Source organism: Phodopus roborovskii, unplaced genomic scaffold (assembly GCF_943737965.1).
Source record: "Phodopus roborovskii unplaced genomic scaffold, PHOROB, whole genome shotgun sequence".
NCBI classification, from domain to species: domain Eukaryota; kingdom Metazoa; phylum Chordata; class Mammalia; order Rodentia; family Cricetidae; genus Phodopus; species Phodopus roborovskii.
In genome coordinates this window covers 1,812,907-1,828,341 of record NW_026125554.1, presented here as the reverse complement: position 1 = coordinate 1,828,341, position 15,435 = coordinate 1,812,907, and the positions used below count along the sequence as shown (strand labels likewise).

The 15,435-nt window shown below is 54.8% G+C and overlaps 2 protein-coding genes across 4 annotated transcripts in view; one reads left to right on the top strand and one right to left on the bottom strand.

Moving 5' to 3' along the window:
- The first annotated feature begins 5,622 nt into the window (after window positions 1-5,622).
- On the top strand, window positions 5,623-8,471 carry Gpx4 (glutathione peroxidase 4). Of its 2 annotated transcripts, none has more exons than XM_051177430.1 (7): window positions 5,623-5,804; window positions 6,600-6,694; window positions 6,782-6,926; window positions 7,064-7,215; window positions 7,970-7,994; window positions 8,068-8,127; window positions 8,225-8,471. In XM_051177430.1, the coding sequence occupies exons 1-7, from the start codon at window positions 5,721-5,723 to the stop codon at window positions 8,255-8,257; spliced, it is 594 nt and encodes a 197-aa protein (XP_051033387.1). In that variant the 5' UTR covers window positions 5,623-5,720; the 3' UTR covers window positions 8,258-8,471. The 2 variants fall into 2 exon arrangements, with proteins under 2 accessions (XP_051033387.1, XP_051033386.1); XM_051177429.1 differs by lacking the exon at window positions 5,623-5,804 and adding an exon at window positions 6,123-6,392.
- Window positions 8,472-9,140: 669 nt separating this feature from the next.
- Sbno2 (strawberry notch homolog 2) overlaps window positions 9,141-15,435 on the bottom strand; it is a 45,397-nt gene continuing 39,102 nt past the window's right edge. For both annotated transcript variants that reach the window (XM_051177425.1, XM_051177426.1), the window contains 16 exons: window positions 15,156-15,238; window positions 14,098-14,289; window positions 13,698-13,867; window positions 13,303-13,434; window positions 12,986-13,121; window positions 12,790-12,902; window positions 12,629-12,700; window positions 12,415-12,523; window positions 12,181-12,255; window positions 11,951-12,094; window positions 10,976-11,070; window positions 10,807-10,899; window positions 10,583-10,714; window positions 10,420-10,496; window positions 10,116-10,306; window positions 9,141-10,026 (listed from right to left, as the gene is read on the bottom strand). In XM_051177425.1, coding sequence (XP_051033382.1) covers window positions 9,578-10,026; window positions 10,116-10,306; window positions 10,420-10,496; window positions 10,583-10,714; window positions 10,807-10,899; window positions 10,976-11,070; window positions 11,951-12,094; window positions 12,181-12,255; window positions 12,415-12,523; window positions 12,629-12,700; window positions 12,790-12,902; window positions 12,986-13,121; window positions 13,303-13,434; window positions 13,698-13,867; window positions 14,098-14,289; window positions 15,156-15,238 — 2,263 coding nt within the window. In that variant the 3' untranslated portion in view covers window positions 9,141-9,577. The remainder of the gene's footprint in view (window positions 10,027-10,115; window positions 10,307-10,419; window positions 10,497-10,582; window positions 10,715-10,806; window positions 10,900-10,975; window positions 11,071-11,950; window positions 12,095-12,180; window positions 12,256-12,414; window positions 12,524-12,628; window positions 12,701-12,789; window positions 12,903-12,985; window positions 13,122-13,302; window positions 13,435-13,697; window positions 13,868-14,097; window positions 14,290-15,155; window positions 15,239-15,435) is intronic.

Sequence of the window (15,435 nt, the reverse complement as noted above, 5' to 3'; positions counted from 1 at the left end):
CCGGGACAGGCTCCAAAGCTACACAGAGAAACCCTGCCTCGAAAAAACCAAAACAAAACAAAAAAGCTGACCAGCCTGTAACTAGGCATTAGAAGGTAGGGCTGGAAGGCAAAGAGAATAGAGAGAGGACAAGGGAGACAGGGGACACCCAGCCAGCCAGGCAGTGGCCAGACAGCCAGACATGAAGCAGGACAGCAGGACATACACAATTACAGGAGGTAAAAAGCCCTGGGGCAAGGTGAAGAGAACCGGGTTAATTTAGGTTATAAGAGCTAGGGGGACAAGTATAGGCTGACCCTTCATAAATAATGTTCCCTGTCTTTATCTGGGAGCCGATTGGTGGCCCAAAAGAAAGCGTGCTGTAAGAACTCAAATAAAATCAGATGTTGAAGATCAGTCTTCAAACAACATAGCCAAGGATGCCACATTTGCCTACGATCTGTCTGATACCAAACTACATCCACACTTCAGCGGCCACCAAACCACTCAACATAGCTTCCTTAAGTGTAAGCGGTTTGAAGCTACCAGGGGTAGCACTTTGAATTTTTCTTTCCATGTTCTGAACATCTGCAGGGAGTTCCACAGGGTTGGGGAAATCAGTTCAGCCTGGGGTAGTGCCAAAATGTGGCCAACTGAAGCTTTGAATAAGTCACGGCAGCAGTTACCGTGCTGGGACCTCCTCAAAGGTGCAGAGGAGCGTGGCCGTGGTGTAAGGTGTAAGGTCCAGCTCCCTGAACAGCCATCTGAATGCCAATGTAACTTTTTACTATTCCTTTATTCAATGGAACTTGCTTTATAATGAATGACTGCTCCCAGTTATAAGCCATCTGTGTCTCATGGCAAATTATTGGAGACAAAAGTCACTTAAGGTATATAAAAATGAAAAATGCTTCAGATTTCTTTCCATCGCTGTGATTGTTATACTAAGCCTTCAAAAGTTCATAGTTTTACTATTAGTTCATGGAGTTCTGATGAGCTGTTAACCTTACCTTGCTCTGGTAAAGCACTGCTGGTCACAAGCTCAAAAGTTAAAATTTCTTTGGTTCTGAAGGGACAGCTTGAGTAGCAAGCACGGCTCTGGCAGGCCTTGCTCTTCCCCCATTCCCGATGGATGCCCTGCTAAACACTTAGATTACATTCCCAAAGCTGGCCCCCAAGCTCTATCCCCTTATTTGATCACTTCCTCCTCCTGAGGCTGACCACCAAGGTCCAGTTGTCAACTGACTGAAGTCCAGCAACCAAAAGTCCCCTTTGGCTCGCCTAATTAACATGCCCAGTTAAAATATACCTCTGCATCTCTGCCTTCTAACACAGACCTCCCTTTTTCTATGCAAGGCATTTGCTGCTGTTGTTCTGCCTGAGTCAGAAAGCAGCTACCTTAGCTTTGCTTCCACCCCACCCCACCCGCCCCATTAATAAACGGTCTCTCTGTAAAATCAGGTGTTGTTAGTGCCTAATCTGGGGCCTGGAAGGGAGCAGCACCCCAATGTGTGCAGGTCCCTTCAGTGGTGGAGCACACCTGTAATCCCAGCACTCGGGAGGCAGAAGCAGGAGGATCTCTGTGAGTTCGAGGCCAGCCTGATCTAGAGTGAGTTCCAGGACAGCCAGGACTACACAGACAAACCCTGTTTCAAAAACCAAACCAAAACAACAACAGTCATCTCAATCATCCCCACACATACCAGGGTCCTCCTTCCTGACTGGCAGAGCCCTGCTCTCTCCAAGAGAGATTGGGATTTAAGGACTGATCAAGATGGATGACACAGCCCGCAGTGTCCAGCCTTTGAACTGCCCGGGCTTTAATACGGGGAAGGGGCCAATGGTCTGCTGTGAGCCTGGTTGGTTCTTTTTGCTAGGGAATGGAGCCTAATTGGCCAGTCTTTTTTTTTTTTTTTTTTTTTTTGTACTGTTTTTCAGACAGGGTTTCTCTGTGTATCCCTAGCTGTCCTGGAACTAGCTCTGTAGACCAGACTGGCCTCGAACTCACAGATATCCTCCTGCCTCTGCCTCCCAAGTGCTGGGACTAAAAGCGTGCGCCACCACTTCCTGGCTTTAATTGGCCAATCTCAATAACAGGTGAAGCATATTCTCTGTCCAGAGCCCATGAGTTTACTTCTCTTAGAGGCTGGAACTCTTCCTGTAGTCCCTTCCATGGCTGCTAGGCCATGGCACTAATTTAGCTAAATTCCAGCTTGCATAACAATCTTTCCTAACCCAGCTTAGCAGGTCCTCCATGATATCAACTTCTAATTCCCAGGGTCTCCTCTGCTGGTGGATGTGCATCTGTTATTCTAGTGCTTGGGAAGCAAGAGGCAGAGAGCGCTCAGGAGCTCACCTTAGCCTGCAAAAAGAGGAGAAACTTGGTTTCAGAACACAAAGAAACTAGAGATGAAGGCTGTGGCTCGGGCTTACTTGGCATGTGCACAGCCTGGATTCACCCCCAGCAAAAACAGGCATAAAAACACCTGTCACCCTAAGGAGGTGGAGGTGGGAGATCAGGAGTTCAAGGTCATCCTTGACTATTTAGTCCAGTTCCAGGCCAGCCTGTCTCCAGAATAACAAAGCAGTAAAAATCAGACCTCTTGTCCTGGTCCTGGAGCTAGTGGCTTCTCAGGGTCCTCCTAGTGGAGCCTAGGGTGGGGCTCCTCAGAGAGTGGCCCTCTTCAGCCCCAGCCTTTATCTCAGTTGACAGTAAGGAGGGAGCTGGAACCTCCCAGATGCCCCGTGAGGGTGTGGCTGATCTGAGCCTTTGGGCACTGGTCTTTACAACTTCAAGCTACAATGGACAGAAAACCTGTAAGTGCTATCGCTGGGAGCTGGGAGGAAACAACTGACTTCCTGATTTGGAAGGGGCCCTCAGACCAATGGGGATTCTTGACTAAGGACCCTGGACAATCCTCCAGACTTGGATTGTGCAAGAATGCATCTGAACAATCTTGGTCACTGGTCATTTTAGCCTCCCAGGCTTTGAACATGGCTGGTCTGTGTGACTGGAGCAGGAGGAATGGGCTCCTGGGCTCCTTTTAATCCACCGAATCCTGTAGAAGACCTACATCAGGGTCAGAAAAACAGGAAAGATGAAAAGCGGGTTTAGGGATTAGAGTCCTGGGGGAGGGGCACTGGACAAGCAGCTGTGCTGAGGAATTTCATGAGTCATGCCTGCGCACACACAGGTCCCTTCATACCCGGAGGGCAGTGGGCCAACAGTCCTGGGCTTAAGAGGTGTGGGGCAAGAACTGTGGGCCTTTGCTTTCTCACACAGGCCCTCAAGAACCCGGGGCTTCTTTAATGTGTAGGAACCTCTGAGGTCACACAGTAACCGTGTTTATCTGTGGAAGGCATGTTGGTCTTCCTCAATCTCCCAAGGTTCATTGTGTAGCTCTGGCTGACCTGGAATTTGCTCTGTAGACCAGGCTGGCCTCTGCCTGCAAGGGTTGGGGTTAAGGGTGTGGCCACCATGCCTGTATCCATCTTGGTTTTGAGACAGGTTTTCTCACTGACCCCAAGGATTTGACTGTCCGGGTTAGCCCCAGGTGCTACTATAAAGCTTGTGAGGGATCTGGTGGATTCCATGGTGGGTGAGGTTGACTGAGGAGGCAGACAAACATGCCAGGAAGAAAGAGCTTAAGTGAGAAGTTTTATTAGGTGTGGGAGGAAAGAGAAAAGAGATGAAGAGACACAGACACAGAGGACAGTAGAGAAGAGGGAGACAGGAAAGTTCTGTCAGTCCCAGGGTAACAGCAGGAAAGAAAGAGAAATAGAGAGGGAAAAGAGAGAGCAGAAAGAGAGCTTAAGTGAGCAAGGTCTAATTTTAAAGGGGTCCTTTGCACCTGAGCTGACCAGAGTACTGCCAGGTGACAGCGGCAGGCCAGCATAATGCCTGAATCCTTACACTAGGAATTAGAAATGCATCCATGTGCATTTGCTTTTGGGGCACTGGTATCTTTCTTTTTTCTTTTTCTTTTTTTATTTTTTGAGAGAGGGTTTCTCTGTAGCTTTGGAGCCTGTCCTACAACTCACTCTGTAGACCAGGCTGGTCTTGAACTCACAGAGATCTGCCTGCCTCTCCTCCCAAGTTCTGGGACTAAAAGTATGGGATCTGAATGGAGCTTTTTGTGTTGTTTGCAGACAATCAAAATTACTGAGCTCTCTTGCCACACCCCTTCAATCTTCACGTGATACAGTCTGTACAGTCCTCTCTCGGTATCTACAAGGGACAAGGTTAAGCCTGGTGTCATAGGCCTGTCACCCTAACACGCAGGAGTCTAAGGCAGGAGGACTAATGAGTTCTCAGCTGGCCTGAGTTAAGACGACGGGGAAAGCGGTGTTTGGGTTGAGATCTCTCACTTAGCAAGCTCCAGGCCTCAGGTTCCATCCCCAGCATTGTCATCCCTGTTCTGAGGAGGTGGAGGCAGAAGGATCGGGAGTAAGGCTGTCCTGGCTACATAGTGAGTCCGAGGATGGTCTGGACTACATACACTGTTAGACCTTAACTCCGAGGTCCTGATAGGCCGACGGGAAAGCCCCCTGACACAAACACCAAACCAGGAGATGCAACAAGCAAGAGGAGTTTATTGAACGAGTGCACTTGGGTGTCAGCAATCTCGGGGAAAGCTGCACACCCCTCAAAGGGTCCAGGCTCTTTTTATAGAGAAGACCACAAATCAGCATACATGCATGGGGCACAAGGTGATTGATTACAAAGTATGATCTCATGTTTGAGAGGTCAGCCAGGTATGACCTGTTCTTATTCAAAGGATAAACCATAGAATGACTTGGAAAGTCCCCAGACTGTCCGTTGGCCAGGTGTGACCCAGACAGGGCTGTTCATCTGGGACCATTTGTTCCAGGGTTGGGGGCCTATTTCCTTGTTGTGGGCCAAGACCTGTGAGAAACTTTTCTCATACTCTGATTTTCTCTTGGCTGTACATTTAGAGCCTTCAGTTACTCCGCAAAGGTTTGATGATTCAGTAACTAGCCCTATTTAACAAGATCAGCCTAGCATGACCACTAGCCCCATCACCACAGTAACCTTTCTTGTTCTCATAATTCCTGATTTTCCCCTCCCATGTCAATGTCCATTCTTTATGATTTTCTATATTCGGCTTGCAAGAATTATTCTCCTGCCCCTTTCCTACATCCTTGCACTGCAAACTAAAATCTTTCAACACCAGTTCTGAAAAAGAAAAACAGAAACGGAGGGGACGTGAGAATAGTACACACCCACGATCCCAGCATTCAGGAGGTCGAGAGAGGACGACCAAAGGTTCGGTTCAAGGAGAGCCAGGGTTACAAGAGACTATTGTCTCCTGTAGAAATAGGAAACTCCTGTACTCAAAGAGGGTGACTTTGCCTCACTTTCTATGCCTAGGGGTTCCCCTAAGCGCCCCGCACCCTGCCTTGCAGCAGAAAACCTCGTGGATAACAAACCACTAACAAACCACTACAACGCGTAGTCCTCGAGGGCCAGCTTCCGTTTCCCCGGCTTTCTCACCACTGAGCATGCGCAGTTGCTAACAACAACAAACCCACAAGCCTCGCCCCACCCACACGGTCCCTCATTCCGGCTTCCTATTGGCTGCAGGGGCCGTGCGTCTTCAGCGCAGGCGCATCCTACCAAGACGTCAGTGGGCGTGGCCGAGGGCGGGCAAGCCAGACTCTGCATCGCAAGTCCATTGGTCGGCTGCGTGAGAGGAGGAGCTCTGGCTCCGGCCGCCGCGATGAGCTGGGGCCGTCTGAGCCGCTTGCTGAAGCCAGCACTGCTGTGCGGGGCTCTGGCTGCGCCTGGCCTGGCAGGCACCATGGTGAGCGCACCGGGGAACCGGAGGACCTGTCCGCGATCGTGGGTGGGGGCAGGGTCCAGGGTCGGGCCCGTGTCCAGGGTAGAGAGCGTGGGTCGTGAGGTCTGTTAGCTAAACTAGCGGTCACCCAGGTGGGAAAGCGGACTCCGGTAGGCATCCGCGGGGCAGAACAAAGTCAGGCCTTGTCGGGGGAGGGTTCCGGGGGGTAGGAACCGATGTCGGGGTCACCATAGCGGGTTCTGACTTGGTCCCGCGCCCCGCCTGGGTTGGTGCGTCACAATCGGCAGTACCTTGGCTACCGGCTCTTTGTCCCCGCGCTGCCCTCCGGACGCACGGATGGGCCGCGCGGCCGCCGGCCACCCGGGACGCTGCAGGCAGCGTGGCGGGTCCCCGGGAGGCCGGCGACGGCGTGAATCTCGACGCCAAAGTCCTCGGAAGCGTCCGGGCCCTCGGAGGAGGAGGAAAGCTCGCGGGTGCCGCCGCAGGAGGGCACGCCCTCGCAGGACGGATCAGTCTCCTGAGCCCTTCAATCTCAAGCCTCTGCTACAGGAGCCTTCCCAGGACAGCAACTGCGCCGAGCTCCTGGGCTCGGTGTGCGGTCAGGGGAACCCCTACCGTGCCCTTCCCTGGTAGCATCTTCTAGAGGGTTCACAGCCCCTTTCAGGACAACCTGAAGGGGACAGAAGTACGGAAGGGGGAGGAGCCTTGACTCCCTAGCCTCTGGGCATGTTTTCGTGTGTAAGGGACTCTTCTCCCTAGGGGACCTGGGGTGGAACAATCAGTTTTCTTGTTTTACAGTGCGCATCCCGTGATGATTGGCGCTGTGCGCGCTCCATGCACGAATTCGCAGCCAAAGACATCGACGGTCACATGATTTGCCTGGATAAGTACAAGTGGGTACCTGGTTATGTGGGTGGGGCAAGGCCAGTCTGAAAAGGGCTCCCCTGAAGGTGGCCTCATTCCTACTCGTTCCCTCCCAGGGGTTTCGTGTGCATCGTCACCAACGTGGCCTCGCAATGAGGCAAAACCGACGTAAACTACACTCAGCTAGTTGATCTGCATGCCCGATATGCTGAGTGTGGTTTACGAATCCTGGCCTTCCCCTGCAACCAGTTCGGGAAGCAGGTGAGTGGCTGTCCCCAGGCAATGGTCCTGAGTTGGGGGGAATGTTGCAGTGTCGTGTGTCTGTGTGTGTGTGTGTGTGTCTTTGTCTGTGTGCAGTGGAGTGCACTTTATCAGTCACAGTGTATTGCTGCCCGTAGGAACCAGGAAGTAATCAAGAAATCAAGGAGTTTGCAGCCGGCTACGATGTCAAGTTTGACATGTACAGCAAGATCTGTGTAAATGGGGACGATGCCCACCCACTGTGGAAATGGATGAAAGTCCAGCCCAAGGGCAGGGGCATGCTGGGAAAGTGAGTGGCCTCGGGGGCTGGGGTAGGGGCCAGCCAGATGGCTCTGGATTAGGGTGGGAGCGGGTGCCAACTTTTTGATTTCTTTTGAGGTAGGGTCTCACCGTGTAGTTCTGGCTGCCCTAACTCCAAAGTGCTGGGATTAAAGGTGTGCACCACCTGGCCTGGCCTCAGATTTATTTATTTGTATTTTATGTGTATGGGTGCTTTGCCTGAGTGTATATTTATGTGCACTACTTGGCTGTAGTGTGAAGGGGCCAGAAGATGGCTTTGAATTTCCCAGGGCTGGAGTTGCAGGGGCTTGGTAGGCTGTACCACCGTGTGGATGCTGGGAACTGAACTTGAGTCCTGTTAAAGAGCAGTCAGTGCCACCCCCTACCTTTTCCCCTCCTCAGGTCATTTTCATTTTGTTGTCTGCATGTGTGTCTGTGTACTACATGAATGTTGCCCTCAGAGGTCAGAAGAGAGCCTATGATTCCCTGGAACTGGAGTCACAGACTTTGTGAACTGCCATGACATGGGTGCTGGGAATTGGATCCCATTTCTTCAGAAGAGAGCAATATATTCTTTAAACTACTGGGTGCCCCCCCCTTTTTGAGGCAGGGTCTCACTGTGTAGCCCTGGCTGTCCTGAAACCTGGTGTCCCCCACACTGGGTAGAACTCAGATCTGCCTGCCTGTGCTGGGGTTAAAGGTGTGCACCTCCATGTCCTGGCAGGTTCCACTCCTAAGCCCTGTTTTTCCTCTCTCTCTCACAGCGCCATCAAATGGAACTTTACCAAGGTAAGAGTCATATATTATGGGGTGGTGTGGCCCAACTCCCCTACCCCCTGTCACCATGTTGTTTGTGCTCCAGTTTCTCATTGACAAGAATGGCTGCGTGATGAAGCGCTATGGTCCCATGGAAGAGCCCCTGGTGAGTGCCTTCAGAGATGCAGCCTGGGCCAGGCCCTGTGTGCTTGTTGGTGTATGGTTGTTGAGGGGGCAAGTCTGACCTTGTTGTTCCCCCACAGGTGATAGAGAAGGACCTGCCGTGCTATCTCTAGCCCTACAAGTGTGTGCCCCCACCGAGCCCCCCTGCCCTGTGACCCCTGGAGCCTTCCACCCCGGCACTCATGACGGTCTGCCTGAAAACCAGCCTGCTGGTGGGGCAGTCCCGAGGACCTGGCGTGCATCCCTGCCGGAGGAAGGTTCAGAGGCCTGTGGCCCCAGGCTCGAGCTTCACCTGGCTGCCTTGTGGGAATAAAATGTAGAAATGTGCTGTGTCCTCATGTCAGGAATTGAGGGAGCACACTGGAGATTAGAGGGCTCGGCCTATGTTCCAATGAGATCTGGGTCAGCTGGTTACAATTCCCTGGTAATCCCTGAGGCTCTGTTCTGGCCAGTGGGAAGGGCTGGTCCTAGGAGGATGGGGGCTTGTTTAGGAAGCCTCCTGGGCTGAGGGGTGTCTTGAGTATGTGTGTAAGCTGTCCCACATTCTCTGTGAGGGTTGTGGGTGACTTGAACAGCCTGGGCCTCTGGAGCAGGCAGTGTGGTGATGGTGGATCTGAGAATCTGGTGGATCTGAGAATCTGTTGATTCTCTAGTCTCTGGGGACTAGTCTTCCTGGATTTTTGCCCATGGTTTCCTCTCCTCCTGTGGGGCAGTGAGCTTTATGCTGCCAGGCCAAGTGACCTAACTACTATGGACTAAGTGTCAATAGATGACCACCTCTCTGTCTTCCCTGTTCCCATCACCTTCCTCTGCCAGGCCTGGGGAACCAGTGTCCTCAGTCCCAGTGAATTCCATCCCCCTAGCTTGTCCCACCAGGCAACAAGGGGGCAGGTTTGCTGACTGGCCCAGGACCTGTGTTTATTTAAGCAGGTGGCTGCTCTATAACCCTCAGGTTACCCCCTTCTACTGACCTGCAAGCCGTAGCACACTGGGAAGTAGGCAAAAGGCGCATATATTTTAAAAAAGACCTTTACATATGTACACCAGAGTTCATTATAAATACATAGAAACCAGGGCCCGCCAGTTGCCCACGGATTCCGGGGCTGGGAAGGGGCAAGTGATAATAATTTAGGGAGCAGGGGATTGCATATATTAACGGGGTCTGCCCCGCGGAGCCCCCATAGACAGTGGGGCCTCAGCACCTGATTTCCTGAGTTACCAGCTCTCTGGGGCCACCAAACCCCATGGCCTCCAGGCTGGGCGCAGCTGCAGCAGCGTGGGAGAGGCCCACAGGCCCCGTACCAGGCTGGCTGTCGGGAAAGGCACTGCGGCCGGGTGCACTCAGTAGTTGTGGGAACTTCTCTGCTTGCAGAGGAGCTGGTGGGCCTTTGCTGCCCACTAGACAGTTGTAATCAAGGGACCACGGTGGCTGCCTACGAGTTCGGGAAGGGTGGGCTGAAGTGGATGACGCTTTGCCGCTCTGAGCCCCCGCTGCCCATGCCCACCAGAGGCGCAGGAGTCTCAGTAGGCCCTGCGCGCAGAGAGCGGAGCATGTCCTCCAACACTTCCCTGAAATTGATGTCGCAGCCCTGGTGTGCCAGCTCCGCCGGGTTGGTTGAAGGGTCTCTCACACCCAGCATCAGAGAGCTGGGGTCTGGGAGCGGCAGCGAAGGGAAGGCGAAGCGTGGAGGTGGCGGGAAAGCCTCGGCTGGGGGACTGTAGGTCAAGTCCAACACCTCACCAGGACCACAGGGAAGCGCGATCGCCCGTGGAGTGGGTGGGCGCGCGGCCAGCCCCTGGGCGCTGCGGCGCTTCACCTCGGCATCCATCAGCTGCAGCTCCTGCAGGACGCGGTGAACGCAGCCCTCGGGGATCTTAATGCCTGGCGATGCAGACATGCAGTCAGGTCTGGCTGGGGAGCATAGAAACCCTTTTTCTGGGGACCCGGTGCCTGCCCGCCGCCCCACTCACCCACTTGCTTCTTCTTGTCCTTGGTCTTGAGGCGCACGATCTGTAGGTAGCTGCTGCTGCTGACATCAGCCATGACTGCAGCGATGCGGCCCCACACGCGCAGCAGCGCCCCGCACAACATGTAGTGATGGCGGAGGCGCAGGCCTTGGGCGCAGCCCTTGCCCTCCTGTGCCAGTCGGCAGCGCTGGTTCCTGTACCAGGGGACCGCTGGTCAGCTCGCAGTGTGCACTTTACCAGCCCACAAGGCCCTGGGACACTGGGTGCCCGGCTCCGCCCTCTGAGTGGCTTCCCACCCAGGCCTCACCAGGTGGTGTGGCTACAATGCTCCAGAGACAAGGCATAGCTGCTCTCCCAGGGTTCCCGGGCCTCATCCGCGGTGACCTGGGGTGACCATAAGTCAGCAGGGAACATGCTCGGGGACTCCCCACGTATTCCCAGCCAAAATGGGAGGATAGGCCCTTCCATACCCGGTGGAACTTGCGGCACAGGCTGTCCAGCGTCTCCAGCTGGCTCTGGCGGCCAATGTTCGGCTTGTATACGGTGAAATACTCGCCACGGCTCTGTTCGGCCAGGAGGCAGCTTGTTTTGCTGCCTCGTACCTAGGGCCCCAGAGTGGTGAGGCAAATGGCCAGCTGGGTGGGTCTCTGGCAGGTGGCTGGCAGGGCACCTAACCGAGGGTGGGTTCACTCACCTTGTAGGAGAGGTAGAAGCCGTCATAGGGACCTTTCAGCTCCAGAGACCTGGTGAATGCCTCTTCCCATTTCATACCTCGGTCCACGCTGATCTGCAAGGACAAGTGGGGGGTATTAGCAGGTTCAAGGACTAGAGCCAGGCCTGGGGCTGGCTAGATCCCTGCTCACCTTGTAGAAGACCACCTGCCCATCCTGTGGGTGTCCAGGTGCCAGGAACACCTGTTGGCTTTCTTCATGGATCTCATTGATGCCAGGGGCCAGGTCTGAGGAGAAGGTAGGCGGTCAGGGTCAGGTGGTAGCCGAATCTCTGATATACCCAGAGGTGACCCCATAAGTAGGCAGAGGAACCCAAAGCCTGGAGACCAGTTGTCTTGTGGGTGGGTGGCAGGGAACCTTCTGGCCTAGGGTACCCAGTGGGTGTCCTGCTGTGTACAGCTGTCCAGGTGGATTGTATCTGTTGGCAAGGATGGCTGTCTTTTTTAAAACAAGATTTCTATTTACCCACACATGCGCATGCATTGCACACAGAGACCAGAAGACAGCATGAGATCCCCTTGGAGCTGGAGTTACAGGCAGCTGATGGGTGGTATGGGGTGAGAATTTGACGGTCCTCTGGAAGGGCAGCAAGTGCTTCTGCCTGTCATGCTCTGTCTCTAGCTTCTATTTTGTTTGCCTTGAGACAGGGTCTCAAGCAGCTCAAGCTGGCCTGGAAGTCAATATGTACTGGAGGAGCCTTACCTTCTAATTCTGCCTCAACCAGTGTAGGCAGGCAAGTGCCACTGTGACACTTACAAATGCCCATTTGCTTCAGGGTCTAAAACCTTAGCTTTACAGTAGCAACAAGGACTGTGTGAGGTGAGTGCAACATGCAACAGACATGCAACAGGCATGCAGCTTGACACAAAGACTTCCTGAAAGCATTAAGACTTTTTTTGGGGGGTAGGGGCACCTAACTGCCCTGTGTGTGTGACTCAAGTGTGAGCTTCCCAGGTAACCAGGCTGTTACAATGACAGAAGCTTGAAGCAGTCTCTGGCCCTTGTCTGTCATCTCTCTCAACAGTGAACTTCACATATATGATGCTTTGGCCCCTGGATCCCACCAGGAGCTCAGATGGATCTCAGCACGGCTGCCCAGAAGCTTACCCAGAATGCCCATGTCGTATCTGCCTTCTTTCTTGTCTATCTCAATGAGGTGGTCAAAAGTGTCAGAGAAATACTGGAACAGGGCGTTCTGCTTGTGCACCTCCAGCCCCAGGATGCGGTTCAGAAACTTGGTGATGGAGCAGTCTGTGGGCGGAGCTGAGTCTTAGGCCTGTTGTCACCCTCCCAGTGGCCCTTGCATTACCACCTTCCAGGTACTTCCTGGGACTCACCCTTCTCCACATCCAAGCAGCCAGTGCGCGACTCCCGGCCACCAATGCCCACAGACAGCAGGCCCTGCTTCATATCTACAGGGAAATCCAGCCGCTGGTCCTCGAACCCCTGGGACCAACCCTGCCCAGACCTTTTTCTAGAAGCCCGACCATACACCCAGTCCCCAAATCCCAATGGAACTACTCCTGCTGTAGACCCACACCTCCCAGAAAGAAACAAGAGCCCAGGCTTACCCCGGAAGAAGGCGGCATCCCCTCCCGGGTAGTCCTGGGGCAGAGGCACCCTGTTGTCCACCTGGCCCAGGATCGTGGTGAGGACGCGGCTGAGAGCACGGGTGCCGTACTGTGTGGGGCAGACGGCATGAGAAGACGGACGGGCGGGATAGAGCACGGCCTCCCCACGTACTGCGTACTGCGGCCACTCCACCGCTGCCTTCCCTCTACTTACCTTATTCTCGAAGTTGTACTTGCTCAGGTCTCGGGACTCGGTGGCCCGGCGATCTCCGTGGGTCAGGGCACCCTGCCAGGGTGACCCAGGACCATTTGTGATTCAGGCTCCAGAATTCCCTGGACCACCCAAGGCCCCGCCCCCAGGACCCGCCTGCTCACCAGGCTCTCCAGCCGCTTGGCCACGATGGAGGCGAACCTGCGCTCCCCAGCCAGCTCCGAGATGAGGAAGACATACTCGGGCGCTGAGACCTGGTTGGACCTGTGTGTGCGGCCTGAGGCCAAAAAGGTTCTAAGAGACTAGACTGGGATGGGGTCTCGGAGAAGAGACTACCTGGGACGGGGCTAGGCGCCTCACCAAATTGCTGAATGGCGCGATCTGCGCTCCAAGGCAGCTCTAGGGTCATGTGTACCCGGCGTCGCTGGTTCTGGACTCGTCGGTCAGCTTGGAGGGAGACTCCAGAGCTGGAGGCCTCAGAGATTATGGCCACAAGCTGGGGATGGGTGTGGGAAGGGACAGGGTGTTGGGGGCCGTCCTCTTCATTGTTCAGTTCTGGGTCCCCAGGGGTACTCCCTTCAGGAGTGCAGGTGCACACCCCGTCCCCACCTTGCAGCTATTCCCTTGCAGAGCTGTGTTAGAGCACCCCACAGCCCCTGCCCCGCACCAGGCCCTACCTTCTCGCCGCTCATGAAGCGCTGTTTCTCCCTGAGGTTCACATGGTCGATGGACAGGCCCTGCTCTGCTCTGGACTCAAAGACCACTGACCCATCGGGCTTGGATACCACACGGCCTTTCCTGCCAGTCATCTGTGGTTGGGGGAGAAAGGAGCCCCCACTGGCTGTCAGTGTGGGCCCACGTGTGGCACGCATGCGTCCATGTGCTGGTGTTCTCAAGCCTGCCTGATCTGCTCAAACGGCCATCTCCACGTAGCTCAGGCTAGCTTCTGACGGCTGTGCTGTGCAGCTGGCCAAAAGCGGGGAAGGCACCTCTCTGCAGCCAGGCTCCACCTCTGCCCCCCAGGGGCTGACCCATAAGGGCCTCAGAGCAGTCTATGGGTTGCCGAGCTCACCTCCGCCACACACTCAGGACCCCCAAGCTGGTGGATGAGCTGGTCCAACGTGTTCACGGGCAGATCCCGGCCCAGTGCGCGCACCTTGGCCAGCAGACCCTGTCTCAGCCTCTCTACCCGTTCGACAACACCAGGGCCCTGCAGGTCTCTCTGAAGAGGGTACAGGGGTCCTGGAGGTGGGGAAGAGTGTCAGTGAAGTGGCTCTACAGGGCCAGGATGAGAGTCACAGCAGGGTAGTGGAGGCCAGGCATGACAAGAGTCACTCTCCTATGTACCTTAGCATGGCCCTGACCTTGGCTGTGACCCTCAGTTTCCCCATCTGTAACATGGGTGTGTGTTGGGGAAAGGATTTGATGTGGCTGTGTCTGCTGCATGGAGTGTGGCTGGATGATGGTCTCACCACGATCATCTGTGGGGAGCATGGGGGCATCCACAATGACCACATCGTCATCTAGCAGCGATTCTGGGGATGAATTGAAGTCGCTATCCAGGCCAGCTTCCGAGTCTGTGCTGCTGCCATCACTAATTCGGATAACTCCCGATGCCTCCAGTGCCAGTCTGGGAGCCTTGATGCCACGACCCCGAGGCCGCCCTGCAGGGAGGAGTCATAGGTCAGCTTGTGGGGTGAGGAGGCTACACAAGCAGGTGAAGCTGGAGTGGCAGGGCAGAGAGAGCAAGAGGCACTGGGGGAGGGGCCTGGGGGCCTGTCTCGGACTGGGTAGGCTTTGTGTCCTCTCCAGGAAGACCCTAGACCCACTTCTGGGCAGGTAAGGTGAACTGAGATACTATTTCCCCATCCTCAGCCCTGGCTGGCTTCATGGCTGGACTCCACAGGCAGGCAAGAGGCTCAGAGCGTGTCAGAGTCTCCTCAAGGAACATGTCCAGGGACCTCATGTGTCAATGTTGTAGGCTGCCAGGAGGTAAGAGGGTCTGTGGCTGTCTTGGGGACTTGGGAGTGGAGGAGCCCTGTGCTGTCCTTCATGCTTGGCTGTGTACTTACAGGTGAATTTTATTTGGCTTCTCTGAGCCTGGCTTTGGAAATCTGTGAACTGGAAGGAAAGGTGGCGGCATGCCTTGACCTGCGCTCTCAGGACACAGCCATGGCCTTGCAATCAGCATGTACACAGATGAGAAGGATAGGCTGTGCAGTGCCCTGCCTGCCAACAAGTGGGGCTAGAACTGAGGTCTGTGGTGACATTGGAGTCCCCAGGTCCTTGGCCAGTGGGGGCTGCCTGGGCAGGCCAGGTGGCCGGAGGTTGGAGCCTGCTAGGGCCTTGCCCCAGACTTTTCCTTCTGAGTGCCCTGCACTACCTTGGGTGTTTGTGCAAACCCCCTGCTGGTTGGTGCAGGACACTAGAATAAGGACAGACTCCAGGCAGCTCTGGGGCAGGGGTGGGAGGTGGAGCACACAAAGTCGGGGGTGGGGCGTGGGGTGGGTGGGGCTTGCTGGGTTCTTACTTTTCCTCTTCCCACCACCTCCCCGGTCACGCCTCTTCCTGGTAGAAGGGAAGTGCTTCTGAATCAGGGACAGGAAGACACCTCTGCAAGAAGAAGGGCACTCAGTACAGGGGCCAGCCATGGTCGTGCAGCTCCAAGGATAGGGTGATGGGACACACTGGTCCCAGACAGGAGAGAGCCTCACTGGGGTGGACTGAGGTGACTCCTGAGAGGGATGTGTATGCCTGTCGGGGGCCACAACGCTAAGCCTGAGAACCCCATGAAACTTTGTTGAAATGGC